Genomic DNA, 17,642 nt, shown 5'->3' on the forward strand with positions numbered 1-17,642 from the left:
CTTTAACTCAGGGAAAAATAATTAGAAAGAAGCTTTAGAGTTTTTAATAGCTGTTTGTGAACCTCAGATGTAACTAAACAATTTTCCAGATTTACCTATTAAAAAATGGCCCATGGATGTATTCGTGGATAGAGAAAATCAATTGATAAAGGTAAATAATCCTATTGAAACATTTACTATTTATTTTGGATACAACTGTTTTAAACAAACTGATTAGTTCCCTTTATGGTTTCATCCTTGAAAGCACAAACCATTTTGTTCTTTGTCATTGTTGCATGACATTCCATTTGACATTTGGCTTATTTTTAGCCAGACTATCAAAGTATTTTCAACTGGACTGTCATTGCACTTGAACTTGGAATCTTGTAACCTGAGGAACTGCACTCGGAAAAAGAAGAAACTTCTAACAAATGGGAAATTATAAATCTAGACCAACCCAAACTTGTACTGGTAATTATTCTTGTATCCTTAAATGTAGCATGGTTGAATAGTAGTTACAGATAATTAACATTTCATTGGACTGTTAATTTTTACATGGAGGATATGACTGTTGAGAAGATTATCTGAACTTAAATTATTTTTCTCTGAGGGATTTTTAGAGAAAATAGAAAATTTCTTACAAAAGCATATTAGTTGTTAGGTATAATGTTCCTAGGAATACTGATGAATAGAAATTTTAGAATTATATCTTAAATATCCGGCATTTGAAATCTAAAAACTTTTGTCTAGAATCTAGAGATTGCTATAATTAAAATGCAATAAAATCAAATGAAATAAGTAAAAAATATTCTGTGTAAATATATTATTCAATATCAAATGGGTTCTTAATTACTACAATTCAATATGATTGCATTTTAGTTATAAGCATCTGCATTTTAAGCTCACAATCAGTAATTTAAATATTGTAGAATTTAGAATAAGAGACTGAGTTTTAATTACTTGTATGTTATGATCTGTGTCTATATTTGTAAAACACAGCTATGACTCTGTCCCATTTGTTTTTCTTTACTAGATGAATGGAAGAAGAAAGTCAGTGAATCTTATGTTATTATAATAGAAAGATTAGAAGATGACCTGCAGATCGAAGAAAAAGAACTTGCAGAACTAAGGCACATATTTAGGTAAAGTTCTCAGAGTTATTATTTTTGGTATGAATATCTTTATTAATTATCTTGTTTTTAAATACATCTATATTTAAAAATGCAACCCATATAATCTCAGATATTTCTAGGCATGTTAAGTCCTAAAATATAAGGTTACCCCTTCTTGACCATTCATATAGCCCATAAAATGCAAATATTTTATCTCCTTAAAAAATGATTTGCATGCTCCCATTGCTAAAGTTAAAAAAATAAAAAAGAGAATCAAATAAGGGCTGACTTTTGAATACAAGCTGTTGCTGGTCTGAATAATCTTCCCTGGAATTAGATCTTTCTTGTAGGCCACGCCAGCAACAAAAAGCAAGGCTTCTCTTCCCAAATGGTGATAGAATATTGCCCATGTTGTTCTTTTTGAACTACTAGGGTAAGTCCAATTTTAACAAACCTTCTGGTCTCTCCACATTTAAAGGCTGCCCATTAATGGAACTGACTATCATTCTGCCCCTGAACAATCATATAACAATGTGTAATACTGGCTTCAAGCTTTCTGTGGGTTTTGTTCATGATATCAAGAGAAAAATAATCTAGCATAGTGTCACAACCTTGGAAGACACAAAATGTTCAGAAAAGAGAGGCAGGACCCTTATATACACAAACAGTGTTCTGGTGAAATGGAATCTGGCATTGAGAAACTAGTTGCATTTTAGAGGGTTGGCTTAAGTTAGCTGCCTGGCCAAGGAGAAGTTCCATGTAGGCCACTTAGCTATGTTGACTTTTACCTGAGTTATTCATCTAATGTAGTCATGACAAAGAACTCCCTCTATTTCACTTGGAAAACAAGTGTGAAGCAGTGGCCAAATGGCATATTTTCCATGAGAAATTTCAGCTACAGTAAATATGCAAAGTTCATGTAACTGGCAATTAAAGTTATTCATGTATAATACAGTTTACATGAAATTGTCAGTGGGTTTCAAGTGATTATAATTTGGGAAATAGTTAATTCCCTGTGTTAATTTGGCCCAAAATGATAAATCACCATTGATACTAGTGATGAGATACCCTGGGCTGACTTTGGCAAGTACTTGAACATGACCAGTTATGGGGAAAACATCTCAAACTCCAGGAAAGATTTGACTGGAACTGGTATAATAGATTTATACATACATATTTATTTTGCTGTAAAAGAGATAAAAATGCAGAACTTAATCATAAGTTGTCTAGCTCTTATTGACTCAGATAAATATGCTGCATGAAATGTGGTTAAACTGAAGATATTTTCTTCAACTTCATGAATTCAAAACTTCATTTATTAATTTATGTTTTTAATTTAAGACATACTGTGCAAGTATGTCAAGGCTAATTTAAATGGACATATCCCTTTTAAGGATTAAGCTTGACAATGGGGTTGAGATGTAAGTTTTTTCTTATACTCCCTCAACAACAGACCATTGTTTTAATAGGTCTTGCTATAGCTGACTTTTCCTACATTTCCACTGTCTCAAGAAATCTGACCTCTTTTTTACTAATTAATATTGGGATGAGAAGCAAGAAATAGTGTCAGGGAGACTATAGTTCAGAATGTATTGTGCCAACTATATTCAAGTTGTTATTCCAGACTCATCATATATAAGACATTGGGTAATTTTCACCGTGACTCTGTCTGGTAAATATGAATCCTGATGGATGATAAATTAAGGACTAAAGACGTTGTATCTTATCAAGATCATATGATCAGTAAGTGCTGGAACTCTGATTTATGGCAAGGTCAGCCTGACTCCATAGAGAGAAGTCTTCCTACACTTCCTACACACTGTTCGTGTTCCAGAAGTTTATAATCCAGTTTAGGGGAAAGACATATATAAATATCTCACAGAGGACAGTCTACAAGTGAGAAATGGAAAGAAAAATAAAATAGTTTCAAATAAAAAAAAGATTTGGAGGGCTTGATTTATTCATCAATTTTAAAAAGCATTCTACATAAAAGGCATACTTAAGTAAAGATATATAGGCAAGAATGGATGAGTACCATGGAAAGTCTGGAGGAGCCAAGAAAAACTAATGTCTTGATCATTTTATCTAAGTTGAGTAAGAAAGTAATACCAGTCAGTATAACGGTTTACAGTGATACAAGCATAGTTTTAAACCCAGTTTCTTTTATTTACAAACTATGTATCCTTGGATATATTATTTAATCTCTCCGAGGCTTGTTTGCATCTGTAAAATGAAATTAATAATAACAACCTCATGGGATATTTGCAAAATGATGTCAATTAAATGCTGACTAGAGGGCCTAACACACAGTAGGCATGGAATAATTGAAAGTTTCTATTATCGTGATTGGATAAATAAGGGCAGTTAGAAAGACTGAAGACTGTTACCTACTGGAAATAACAAATAGTTTATTAAAAATTAGGAAGCAAGAAAGCTAGGATTAAATGTTTTAATATGAACAGGATGTTTTCAAAAGTAAAAATATAAAATGTTAGAACAATTCAGGATGATGCCAAAATCTGAAATATATCTTTTAAAGATTGTGATCAAAAGGGATTTGGCTACAGTACTAGAAGGCTCATCAAAATGGATGTGAAATTCCCTAAGAATAATAGTAGGGCATTTTATGGGGAAGAAGACTGATAGCCTGGCATTGAAGCTGTTAAGGAAGTGACAGAAATGTCCCATTAGCCAAAAGCAATAATAATGAAGCTGAGGAGAGGATTACCGCTAGCCTAGACTCATGTTTCTCCAAGGGCTAGGAACCTTCCACAAGAGAGTAACCAGCAGTGCTTGCTAAAATTTTAGATTCCGTGATTCCAGCCCATATCAAATGAATCAGAATCTCTGGAGATGACTTCCAGAACCTGAATTTATAATAAGCTCCTTAGGTAATACTTTTGCATGCTAAAATGATACTTCTGTTAAAGTTTAAAAACTACTTCTAGAAAGATATTCAAGTTGCAGTGAAAACTCTGCCTCAGGTGATATTGGTAAAGGGATGAGAAACATGAGAACAGAAAGCAGGCAACTAGTATGGCCTACAGAGATTCAAGGAGGTAAGCAAACAAACAAACATAAATAGAGTACTCTGTCTCATTCCATCAAGACAGATTGCATCATTGGGAAAGAAAGTCAGTCATGCCTAGGGCAAAGGTCTGAGGGTTTTTCTTTTCTCTAGAATAAAATGATGGATGACAAGGAAAGAAAAGAATGGGGTGCTGAGAATATAAATTGTCTTACCCGTTGACTCATCAAAATTTTAAGGCATTTGGGAATATTAAACATAATGTTGTATGAGATCACATTTGAGAATCTAGAACATTTTGGATGTTAAATAAATGTTAGAATCTTTTTCTCTCTCATTTTTACCCATGCCTTATATAATGCAAGGAATACTTCCGTGATAAACAACTGTGTTATGCCTCATGACATCAGGCTTTCTCTAAACATGTAGACAAGAGGAAAATGATATAAGATGTCCAAAAAGAAGCATTTGACACCAGAGTCACAGGTGGAGGATCACTGGTATAAACATGGATTTAGCAGATATTTGGAGTTTTTATTTGTTTTTACTTGCCAATAAATTTCTTTTTTTTTAATTTTCTTTTATTTATTTATGATAGTCACAGAGAGAGAGAGAGAGAGAGAGAGAGAGAGAGGCAGAGACACAGGCAGAGGGAGAAGCAGGCTCCATGCACCGGGAGCCCGACATGGGATTCGATCCTGGGTCTCCAGGATTGTGCCCTGGGCCAAAGGCAGGCGCCAAACCGCTGCGCCCCCCAGGGATCCCGCCAATAAATTTCTTTATGGGATTCAAGGTAGATTCTAATTCCATTCATTAAAAGAGATTTTCACACCATTGTGCACGTAGGCTTCTGTTGGCTCACACAGATTATCTCCCAGTATAGGCTTCACCCAAATATGGTATACAGCAAGATAGTAATAAATTTTAAAATGATAAGAAGAACTAAACCATTATGTTTCCTAGGCCAATATATAGCAGCTTTGGGATGAAAGCTTGATAGGTAAAGAAGGAAGATGGAAATGGAGTATTCTCTCATCTTCCACAATAAAGTTGCATTCACTCATAATTTTGGATATGTGTTGAAACAGATGAAACATAGGAAGAGATGAAGAAAAAGAGAAAATGGAAGAAGGAGAACCAGAAGTGCTACATTGGAATGCCATTGTCTGTATTTCCTCCTTTGTGCTTTCCCTAATCTTTGTTTATCAGTATAATAGCTCTTACTATGAGGTGTTATTTAATCCATTTACAGGTCTGTTAAACCACTAGTATATGTGTTCACTAAAGGCAGCTTCTTTGTCTTATTTAGCTTTATTTATATTTGTGTTTATTTGTAATATTTATTTATATAGCACTGGAAAGGAAAACTAACAACTTAGTGTCTACCATATACAGCATACTACTAGGTATTTTAATACACATTAGCTTCTAGAATCCTAACTGTATATGCATAAAGTGCTTTAGCACAGTGATTGGCACATGGTAAACACACACAAAAGATGTTAGTAAAAACTAATCATCATTGTTTATGTTAACAACCTCTGGGGTAGGCATTCATTGCCCTTGCCATTTTATATCTAAAGAAAATGCAGCTAGTCAAATTAGTGAACATGGAACATTTCCCAGGATTGATCATATCCTGGGTCACAAATCAGGACTCAACCAGTACAAAAAGATTGAGATCATACCATGCATATTTTCAGACTACAATGCTATGAAACAAAGTCAACCATAAGAAATTTAGAAGGACCACAAATACATGGAGGTTAAAGAATGTCCTACTAAAGAATGAATGGGTCAACCAGGAAATTAAAGAAGAAGTTTAAAAATACATGGAAGCAAATGAAAATAAAAGCATCAGTTAAAAATCTTTGGGTTGCAGAAAAGGCAGTGCTAAGAAGGAAGTACATAGCAGTAACAGGCCTTCCTCAAGAATCAAGAAAATTCTCAAATACAAAATCTAACTGTACAAATTAAGGAGCTGAAAAAAGAACAAATGAAGACTAAATCTATCAGGAGAAAGGAAATAATAAAGATTAGGGCAGAAATCAATGATATAGAAATCACATAAACAGTAGAACAGATCAATGAATCTAGGAACTGGTTCATTGAAAGAATTAACAAGATTGACAATCCCTACCCAGGCTTACCAAAAGAAAAGAGAAAGGAACCAAATAAATAAAATCATTAATGAAAGAGAAGAGATCACAATCAACGCTGAAGAAATACAAATTATTATAAGAGAAAACTATATGCAAACAAATTAGGCAATCTGGAAGAAATGGATAAATTCCTAGAAACACATATACTACCAAAACAGAAACAGGAAGAAATAGAAAATCTGACCAGACCCACAACCACCAAAGAAATAGAATTGATAATAAAACATCTCCCAAAAAAACAAGAGTCCAGGGCCAGATGCCTTCCCAGAGGAATTCTAGACATTTAAAGAAGAATTAATACCTATTCTTCTGAAACTGTTCCACAGAATAGAAATGGAAATAAAACTTCCAAATTCATTCTATGAGGTCGACATTACCTTGATTCCAAAATCAGAAAAAGACTCTACTAACAAGGAGAATTATAGAACAATATCCCTGATGAACATAGGTGCAAAACTTCTCAACAAGATACTGCTAATTAGACCCAATAGTACATTAAAAGGATTATTCATCATGACCAAGTGGAATTTTTTCCTGGGCTGTGAGGGTGGTTCAACATCCATAAATCAATCAATGTGAAAAAGTACATTAGTAAAATAAAGGATAAGCTGTAAGCATCACAATTCTGGACTTCAGATGTATGACACAGTTATAATCATCAAGACAGCATGGTACTGGCACAAAAACAGGCATAGTGATCAATAGAACAGAAGAGAGAACCCAGAAATGGACCTTCAACTCTATGGTCAACTCATCTTTGACAAAACAGGAAAGAATATCTACTGGAAAAAGGACAGTCTCTTCAGTAAGTGGTGTTTCAGAAAACTGGAGAGCCACATGCAGAAGAATGAAACTGGACCAATCTCTTACACTATACACAAAGATAAATTCAAAATGGACGAAAAGACTTAAAGGTAAGGCAAGAATCCATCAAAATCCTAGAGGAGAACACGGGCAGCAACCTCTTTGACCTTGGCCACAAGAACTTCTTCTAGACACATCTGTGAAGGCAAGGGAAGCAAAAGCAAAAATGAACTATTGGGACTTCATCAAGATAAAAAAGCTTCTGCACAGCAAAGGAAACAATCAACAAAACTAAAAGGCAACCTACAGAATGGGAGAAGACATTTGCAAATGACATATTGGATAGAGGACTAGTATCTAAAATCTATAAAGAACTTTCAAACTTAACACCCAAAAAGTAAAAAATCTAGTCAGGAAATTGGCAGAAGACATGAACAGACATTTTTCCAAAGAAGACATACAAATGCCTAACAGACACATGAAAAAATGCTCAACATCACTTACCATTAGAAAATACAAATCAAAACCACTATAGGATACCACCTCACACATGTCAGAATGGCTAAAATTAACGTGGGAAAAAAAGGATGTTGGCAAGGATGCAGAGAAAGGGAAACCCTCTTCCACTGTTGGTGGGAATGCAAACTGGGCCAACTCTCTGGAAAACAGTATGAAGTTTCCTCAAAAAGTTAAAAATAGAGTTACCCTATGACACAGCAATTGCACTACTAGGTATTTACCCAAAGGATATAAAAATAGTGATTCAAAGGGGCACATGCACCCCAATGTTAATAGCAACACTATCCATAATAGCCAAAATGTGGAAAGAGCCCAGATGTCCACCACTGATGAATATATATTCATGGAATATATATGGAATATATATGGAATGTTGCTCAGCCATAAAAAAGAATAAAAAATTGCCATTTGCAATGATATGGATGGAACCAGAAGGTGTTATCTAAGTGAAATAAGTCAGTCAGAGACAAATGCCAAATGACTTCCCTCATTTGAGGAATTTAAGAAACAAAACAGATGAACATAGGGGAAGAGAAGGTAAATAAACTAAGATAAAAACAGAGAGGAAGACAAACAATAAGAGACTCTTAACTATAGAGAACAAACTGAGGATTGCTAGTGGGGATATAGGAAGGGGGATGGAGTAATTGGGTGATGGGCATTCAGGAGGGCACTTGATGTAATGAAAATGGGGTGTTTTATGCAACTGATGAATCACAAAATTGTACTCCTGAAATTAGTAATACACTATATGTTAACTAATTTGAAGTTCAATAAAACAAACAAAAACGAATTTATAATCAGCCATTTAAAAACCTAAATTATCAGTTTGGAAAAGTAGTTGATCTATAACAAATCCTTTTCTTCTTGCAACCTTCTTGGTCTTTCCCTAAATTTCAGCACAAGAATTAATCTATAAAATGCATCCACCTTTCAGAATATTTTGGACAGTAGTATGTTATTTTTGGCCAAATGTTCAAATGTTACATTTTAATTAGTTTCCAATTGTGATCATGTCAGATACTTTCTTGAAAGGGTGAGGTCATGAGAAAGAAGTTTAATTGGATCACAAAACTGCATACTTTCCTGAATAAAAGGTAAAGGCTAAGAAAAGAGTTCATTATGCTACAAGAAAGAAAGTAACCTTTGGGTACAGAACTACCATTTTTAATGATTAAGGACAGAATTTACTGTTAGAAATATATTCATAATAGTGACTTCATTTTAATTAGGAACTTCATCCATACCCTAGCAAGCACTATGAACTCATTAGGATATGTTAAGTTACAGTATGGCATGGCAGGTGATGAAAAATGTAAGGGAAAATTAAAAAATAAATTGAGCTTAGGGTATTAGAATACATAAGTGATGTTCAATTGACAGCGAATTTGACATACACAGTTCCTTTAGAAGAGGCAAAAGAAGAGAATATGAAATATCTCTCCTAGGAATGATTGCATTAAAACCTTGAATATTTTAATTACATGTTTCAAAACAGAAACATTTGACTAGAAGTTAATGGGAAGTGAGAATTAGGATTCAAATATAGCCCCAGAGTAACTCTCATTAAAAAAATTACATTCCAGTTATTAAAGTTAAGATAAAAATTGTACTATTAAAATTGCACTTGACTGCCAAATATTGTGGGAGCCTATTTTCAGTTGATTCATTTTGTTGGCATTAATAGAAGTTGCATGAGTTCAAGGAGGATATAATTCAAGAGAAGAACAAAAACAACAGGCAATAGTTTAGTTTTGAGCAAGGAGCTCTTTAGGACTCCATACTGAGTTACGTATGGATGGTCAAGTCTACTTTAAGATTCAGTGAGCTAAGAATTGATTATTGAACAGAAAGTCACTAATATAATTCATGCTTTCAATTTTACTTTAGTAAACAATAGGTATTCATTTAGGGTTGTTCTTATTTTAGATAAAGCAATACATTTTAGCACCTTGTATTTTCTGTTTATTCAGCGTTTACTCTCTTTGCAGAGCTGATTGGGGCATTAGAGACCAGGACCAGGACTAATGCTGAGATCAGTTGCAGAATTCTATCTAGCATGCATTTTCCCAGCACTGATGCACTTAAAGGATCCAGGAATAGTGAGTAGTTCATAGGAAGTAGATGTTGAGAACATGATTATTAAGAACAGAGGTGGAGCACACAGTTGGTGTTTAGTAGATGTGGTGCCAGACTGTTTGAACACATCATCAACGTTAGATCATGGAATAAGAAAGCAACTGAATATGTCTTCTCATAAAACTTTTCAGTGTAATTTTTTTGTTCCCGTTTGGATTTTCAAGATCTCCTGTTTTCTTCCTCTTTTTTTGTTTTAGTATCTCCAGTGTTGAAAATAGCCTTACCATTGACATGATGCTCTGGACTTATATTACAAGATTGTGATTCTAGTAGTTGTTCTGAATCACTGAGAGGTGCTAGGTGTCACAACAGCCAACTTGGTAATCATTTTTAAGAGTGTATGAAGACAAGGTCAGACATTTTCTAGGAGCCCGAATGAGAGTCACCATGAGCATTAAATACTTACATCTATAGAATTGTCAAAATCAGGAAATTTTACAGGTTGTCAAATGTGAGAGATTGAAGAAGGTCAAACTTAGTTTGAAAACTGTGCTAAAACTCTCCCAAGATTTAGACTGTGCAGGGGAAGTTGTACATTCAGTGATCTTGTTAATAATATAATAATAATAAAATAACCATTTATTGATAACATATGTGCTAGGTACTACAGGAAGCCCCAAACTCGTGTATTCTTCACAACAATATAATCTCTACGTATTATTTTAATCACTTTATAACTGAAGAAATTACAGCTTGAGGAGGTTTAACAACTTGTCCAAATTGGAGAGGAGGGGGAAAAAAGACTACTTAAAAGGTAGAAGCAGGATAGGATTTCAATCCTGGTGCAAATAGCTGCCAAGGATTACCTACACTGCTGAAATGATTCCACTTTTAAAACATCAAAAGATGGCAGATATTGCTATATAATATTAGAGATACACATTGAAAAACTAATTTTCTCAAGGGTTTTTTGCTACAGAGAAGCCCCCAAGCCTCCTCTTTCAGCGTTTGCCATTAAGTTCATTATAGTTAGCCCAAAAGGTACTTCTTTCCCTCTTCTTTTAGGCTGAAGGTTACATATTTCTTTACATTTAACAGAAGCTTCCCTTTCCTTCCCCATGCAATACTTTGTTTTCTGTCTTTTGATCTTATTGTGTGTTTTCACTGCTGGGTAATGGAAGGACCAAGAAAGAAAAGGCAATGCAGCTCACAGTTTCCAAATCATTGTCAATCAACATTTTCAAGTGCTAGTCACAATTTTCTTTCCTTTTTTTTATATTTTTTATTTATGGACACTGATTTCCTACAAACCTTAAGAGAAAAATCCCATCTGCCGAGCTTTAAAAGCAGAGTTCAGCTCTTCAGAAAACCTGTACTATTTGAAATCATAACCACAGAGAAGACCTCTGTGAATGCACTTGTAAGTCTGAGCTGCTGAGTGCACTTTGTTTAGTACTACCTATTAAGTTTAATTTCTCCAAGACATCTGTAATACAATTGGCTATAAGGGTTTAGAAGCCTGGCTCAGGCCAAGGCCACACATTTCCAAGAACCATGTTATTTTGTGAAGTTAATGCACATACCATAAAATAGGTATACCATTTACAATTAGGTTCATTTTCAATAGACGTTTAAAACAGTAGTATTTTCATCAGAATTTTTGTTTTTTGTTTTGTTTTGTTTTGTTTTTTTACATATTTCATTGAACTAGGGAAAAGTACAGAAAGGAGTGAATTAAACTCTTACCTATTTTTCCCAAATTCCTTGTCTCCTTGCTCTCTTATATTAACATGTGTAAAGATGACTGAGTTATTGTACTTCTACATATAGCATTCCAAAGCAAGTTGAGGTATATTTCTCAATATGAATAAGCATGTCTGTGGACTTTGCCGCTGAAAAGTTGAACAGGGAAAGCAAGAAGGTTATGAGGATAGGGAAGTTCTAGAATGTTCTCTGAAAACAAACCACTGGGCTTGCCCTTGCTACTGAAAGCTTTTCATTGAGATCCTTCAATGTCCCTAGATTTAGAGGTTTTCTCATTTTAGCAGCGCCCTGGCAATAGCACCTTTTCTTTTGTATTTTAAATATTCCAAGAGCTTTTGAAGTGCTTAACTGGGTGCCATGATGATAATGTCCTGAATTTTAGTACCTTTCAAGTGTAAGTACTTTACAAATGATATGGAAGGCTCACTCCCAAAGACTATGATATCTCACTAAAGCTGCTGGAGATTTAAATAGGCAGGAAGCAGCATGAAATTGACCTGGGAGGCCAAGGATATGATCTCATTTCTACTGAAAAATGCCCTGGGAGTACGAAGGACTTGAAGAGGTCAGGAATTTCAGTTTGACATTCCTTTTCCAAGGCTACCTGTGGCTCTCTGGGGCCCTCCTGGGGCAATGGTCTTTGTTCAGACAAAGTCAAGGATTTTACTAATTGAATCACTAACACTCCTCTCCTCCAGGGATTGTATCATAGTACCTGATCAGAGTTTAGACCTTCTTTATCTGTGAAATCTGACCCTGTCAGAGTACAAGGAAACTTTGCTTCAGGCAGAATTTGTAAAACATCGGGATTATATTCCTCTCTTCAATCTCTCATCAAATTCTACGTTTTGTTTTTGGTTTTTGTTTTTTTTCCTTTTTGGAGAGATTTCTTGAATTTCTCCATAAATGTGAGGTGAAATTCTGAATGTGAATGAGTTTACTTTCAAATGTCTGTTTTCTATAATGTTTCTATTATACATAAGTTTTATTTCATAAAGTTGCCTTGGAAAGTTTGAATTATACGTAGAACACAAAACTGCACACCAGTCATTAATTTAAACTTGGTCTCTCAAACTTTCAAATTACTTTCTCTGGACTTAAATTATTCTTCATATGGATACATTTTCAAAATTCTTTTTCTAGGTACATCAAAACCCTAGAAAAGATATATTTCTGAATTTATAATAACATGATTCCCTTTTATAGTTTTTGAAGTGAAAATTAATAAACTAAAAGGTGAAATTTTTGATCACATGAAAAAATTTTTTTCAGCTCTGATGATGCCTTCAGTAAAGTCAACTTAAATTACCGCACAGAAAATGGGCTGTCTCTACTTCATCTATGTTGCATATGTGGAGGTGAGTGCTTGAAACCCAATACTTCATAAACTAGTTATATGTCTATGTGATCAATTATTTTAGTTGCTGAATAGTCCAAAGGACAATTCTATTCATGCTCAATTTTCTTTTTTGCTTTATCCCTAAAACCCTGAAAACCTTCAGTTGAAGCAGTAACTACCAGGCAGATGTTCCAATTGATTTAGCTCTGACTTTAGGTTGCATTGTGTTCCTATGCTGAACCAAGTCACTTAATTTGCTTGGAAAAAAAAAAATCATTTTTCAGTATTGGCCATGCCAGTCAGAGACTAGGTTAAATTCAGAAGCACTTAAAGCATTCCCTAAAATAACACATTGCAATTGCTTTACAATCTGTAGTAAAATATGTGTAAGGTAAGATAAATGCCAAAGATGAAAATCTCAAAGTGAAGATTGATCAAAAGGAAGAGTTTGATTTGGCTCACATTCTGTTTTATTTTGTTCCTTAATGAATCCCAAGTACGGTCATATGGTAGATACTTAATCAATTTATTAAATAACGAATGATTAATATTAACTTTGTTAATACCAACTACTATTCATTGAACTCAGGTTTTTAAAGAAAACCCTAATGCAGAAATACTGACTCTAATCATATTTCTTAACCATTCCTCCCAAACTAAGCAGGATCTGCTTCACAGATCTTCCTCCCAAATTTAAACATGCTTTCTCAACCTTAGTCATTTCTTCCAGATTTCTTTAATCTAAATAAACTCTATTGCTAATAATGTTCTGAGACATCCTGTACAACTAGATTTCTATCTAAGCTTTTTCACTAATAGCTTTTTTTTTTTACTTTTTTAATTTAAATTCAATTTGCTAACATATAATACTCAGTGCTTATCCCATCAAGTACTCCCCAGTGCCCGTCACCCAGTCACCCCATCCTCCAACTCACCTCCCTTTCCACAATCCTTTGCTTGTTTCCCAGAGTTAGGAGTCTCTCATGGTTTATCTCCCTCTCTAATTTTTCCCACTCAGTTTCCCTCCTTTCCCTTATAATCCCTTTCACTATTTCTTATATTCCCCGTATGAATGAAACCATATGATGATTGTCCTTCTCTGATTGACTTACCTCACTCAGCATCATACCCTCCAGTTCCATCCATGTTGAAGCAAATGGTGGGTATTTGTCCTTTCTGATTCTGAGTAATATTCCAGTGCATATATAGACCACATCTTCGTTATCCAGTCATCTGTGGAAGGACATCATGGCTCCTTCCACAGTTTGGCTATTATAGACATTGCTGCTATGAACACTGGGGTGCAGATATCCTGGCGTTTCACTGCATCAATACCTTTGGGAGAAATACCCAGTAGTGCAATTGCTGGGTCATAGGGTATCTCTATTTTTAACTTCTTGAGGAACCCGCACACTGTTCTCCAGAGTGGCTGTATCAGTTCACATTCCCACCAACAGTGCAAGAGGTTCCCCTTTCTCCACATCCTCCCCAACATTTGTTGTTTCCTGTCTCGTTAATTTTCCCCATTCTCACTGATATGAGGTGGGATCTCATTGTGATTTTGATTTGTATTTCCCTGATGGCAAGTGATGTGGAGCATTTGGCCATGTCTATGTTTTCTTTGGAGAAATTTCTGTTCATGTCTCCTGCTCATTTCATGACTGGATTGTTTGTTTCTTGGGTGTTGAGTTTGATAAGTTCTTTATAGATCTTGGAAACTAGCCCTTTATCTGATACGTCATTTGCAATTATCTTCCCCCACTCTGTAGGTTGTCTTTTAGTTTTGTTGATTGTTTCCTTCACTGTGAAGAAGTTTTTATCTTAATGAAGTACCGATAGTTCATTTTTGCTTTTTTTTCTCTTGCCTTCATTGATGTATCTTGCAAGAAGTTGCTGTGGCCAAGTTCAAAGGGGTGTTGCCTGTGTTCTCCGCTAGGATTTTGATGGATTCTTGTCTCACGTTTAGATCTTTCAACCATTTTGAGTTTATCATTGTGCCTGGTGTAAGAGATTGGTCTAGTTTCATTCTTCTGCACATGGCTGTCCAATTTTCCCAGCACCACTTATCAAAGAGACTACCCTGTTTCCAGTGGATATTCTTTCCTTATTTGTCAAAGATGCATTGACCATAGAGTTGAGGGTCCATTTCTGGGTTCTCTCTTCTGTTCCATTGATCTATGTGTCTGTGTTTGTGCTAGTACAACATTGTCTTGATGATCACAGCTTTGTAGTACAGCTTGAAGTCAGTCATTGTGATGTCCCCGGCATTGTTTTTTTTTTTTTTTTTTCAACATTCCTCTAGCTATTTGGGGTCTTTTCTGATTCCACACAAATCTTAAGATGATTTGTTCCAACTCTCTAAAGAAAGTCCATGGTATTTTCATAGGGATTGCACTGAACGTGTAAATTGCCCTTATAGCATAGACATTATAGCATAGACATTTCACAATATTTATTCTTCCCAGGCTGCACGGCTCACCTCCCCATGGTTTCTTGGTTGCCCCACTTGCTGGGGCTCTCCTCCTCCATCTTTGTTCTCCTCTCTAACTCCACAGGAGTGATCACTTTTCTCTCTGTAGCCTTCCAGCCCTTCTCTCTTTACATCTCAGATCGAAGTCTTGGGTGTTGAGGGTGTTCTGAAAGCAATCTAGGTACGTCTGTGGGACCTGGTGAATTGAGGATCCCTGCTCTTCTGCCACCTTGCCTCCTCTCTTCACTAACAGCATATTAAAATGACTCTTTTTATATATTTTAAAATCAACTGATGATGAGAATACTACAGAAAAAATGTAACACAAGTGCATTAAAATAATGCAGCATTGATAGAAAGTTCTATAAGTGAAATAGAAATGTTCACGAACAAGGAAGGCTATCAGTTAATAGAAAACTTTAGAAATGGCCTGCAGACTAGCCGTCTGATATTTTTAAATATTTTATTTATTTGAGAGAGAGAGCATGAGCATGAGCGAGTTGAGGGGGGGCGGTCAGGAGAGGGACATACAGACTCCACCCTGAGCAGAGAGCCCAAGGCAGGCGATCCCAGAACCCTGAGAACATGACCTGAGCCAAAATCAAGAGTCAGACATTGAACCCAACCACTCAACCACCTGAACCAGCCAGTGCCACGGAGCTGACATTTTCATACATCAGTGTGAATTTATCATTAAGTCAAAGAAAGATTTCAAAGTCACTTGGTCTACCCCCACAACCATTCAGCCTTCTTTCACTTTTCTCTTTCAGGCAACAAGTCACATGTTAGAACCCTTATGTTAAAAGGACTTCGCCCATCTCGACTGACAAGAAATGGATTTACAGTCCTGGCACCTGGCAGTCTACAAGGTATGATATTTTTGTTCCCATAATATTGTATTACGACTAAGGATGATGTGTGTCTTTAGACTGCTGCTGCCCTTCTTCTTCTCTTGCTCCTCCTCCTCTTTTCTTTCTTTTCTTTTTTCATGGCAAATTGATAATCATGAAAAACATTCAGAGTGATCAGAGCATTATATTACTGGGTGAAGTCCTTTCTCTATATTGAGTTGGTTTCATCTATAAACCAGACACATGTTCTTTCTAATGCTTTCCATGTTTAACTCATTTAAGTCTCACAAGAAATCGGTAAATGAATATTGTTTTTATCCCTAAGATTACATAGTTAGTCAACAAGTTAGCCAGGATTTAAGACCTGGCCATCTGGTCCCCTTGCCAGAGCTTCTCACCAGGAAACCAAGCTGCCTCTGTAGAGAAGAGGATAACAGTGAAAGAAGGGCATTGAAGCTACATTTCTTTTTCTGCACATTTTTCTTAACTGACAGTCTTTCTAGAGGCACATAGGTGGCTCAATTGGTTAAGTATCTGACTCTTGGTTTTGGCTCAGGTCATAATCCCAGGATCAAGAGATCCAGCCCCATGTGGAACTCTGAACTGGGTGTGAAACCTGCTTAATATTCTCTCTCTCAATCTCTCTCTCTCTCTCTCTCTCTCTCTCTGCCCCTTCTGCCACCACCACCCAGATGTGAGCACTCATGTATCTCTCTCTCTCATAAATAAATAAATAAAATCTTTAAAAAAATCTGTAGAGTTCCCTATAGTATCCTTTTAGTTCTCCTACTTTTGCTTCAGCTTATTTCCTTGCAACAGTTCCTGTTTCCCAACTAATCTCAGTACCTCATCAGAAAGTAAATATAAAAGTGGATTGGAAAAACTGGGATACTCAGTATTGGGATAGATCCCTGAGATTGTCATAAATATAAGTTATAGAATACCATAAAATATAAATTGTTCATGCCCTGAGTATAATAAGTTTTTATTTACTCTGGACTTATTATGAGTTAAGTATTACACTAAATTTTGTATACATTATTTCTCCAACTATTAATGTAACTTGTTGAGATGCATAATAGGGTTTATTTTATAGAAAAGGAAACTGAAGATTAAAGTTAGAATCTAGTAAATGCCAAAATAATTATTGGAATCAAGTACAGTTGGCTCACACTCTCAGACTCTCATTGTTATATTGCACATTTTGTTCTTTCTCAATTTCATGTGAATCTGTAACAGGATTTTCTTTCAGTTTTGAATGTGCAGGTGTTGGAGGGGGCAGCTGTTACTCCTATCAGGATCACTTTGCACTACGTTCCCCCCCCCCACCTTTAGAGTTTATCACTGTGAGAGAAGACAGCCATGTTTTCCCCATGATCCAGCTTCACATATTCCTGTACTTCATTCATAGTGCAAATGCTCTAATACTCATCCTTTTTTGCACCCGTCAATGCCTAGTCAACTTTTTTTTTTTTTTCTGGAAGAAAGTGTCAGTTATGTGCTAAATTGCTTTTAATACCTCCTAATCATCCTGT

General features: G+C 35.4%; 1 protein-coding gene across 1 annotated transcript in view; it reads left to right on the forward strand.

The window, feature by feature from the left end:
- Positions 1-341: 341 nt before the first annotated feature.
- TNNI3K (TNNI3 interacting kinase) overlaps positions 342-17,642 on the forward strand; it is a 289,215-nt gene continuing 271,914 nt past the window's right edge. The window contains 5 exon segments of the mRNA XM_055341198.1: positions 342-450; positions 1,013-1,121; positions 12,720-12,805; positions 16,027-16,106; positions 16,108-16,125. Of these exon segments, the coding sequence (XP_055197173.1) occupies positions 411-450; positions 1,013-1,121; positions 12,720-12,805; positions 16,027-16,106; positions 16,108-16,125 (333 nt within the window). The 5' untranslated portion in view covers positions 342-410.

The sequence above is a fragment of the Nyctereutes procyonoides genome, unplaced genomic scaffold (assembly GCF_905146905.1).
Source record: "Nyctereutes procyonoides isolate TBG_1078 unplaced genomic scaffold, NYPRO_anot_genome, whole genome shotgun sequence".
NCBI lineage: Eukaryota > Metazoa > Chordata > Mammalia > Carnivora > Canidae > Nyctereutes > Nyctereutes procyonoides.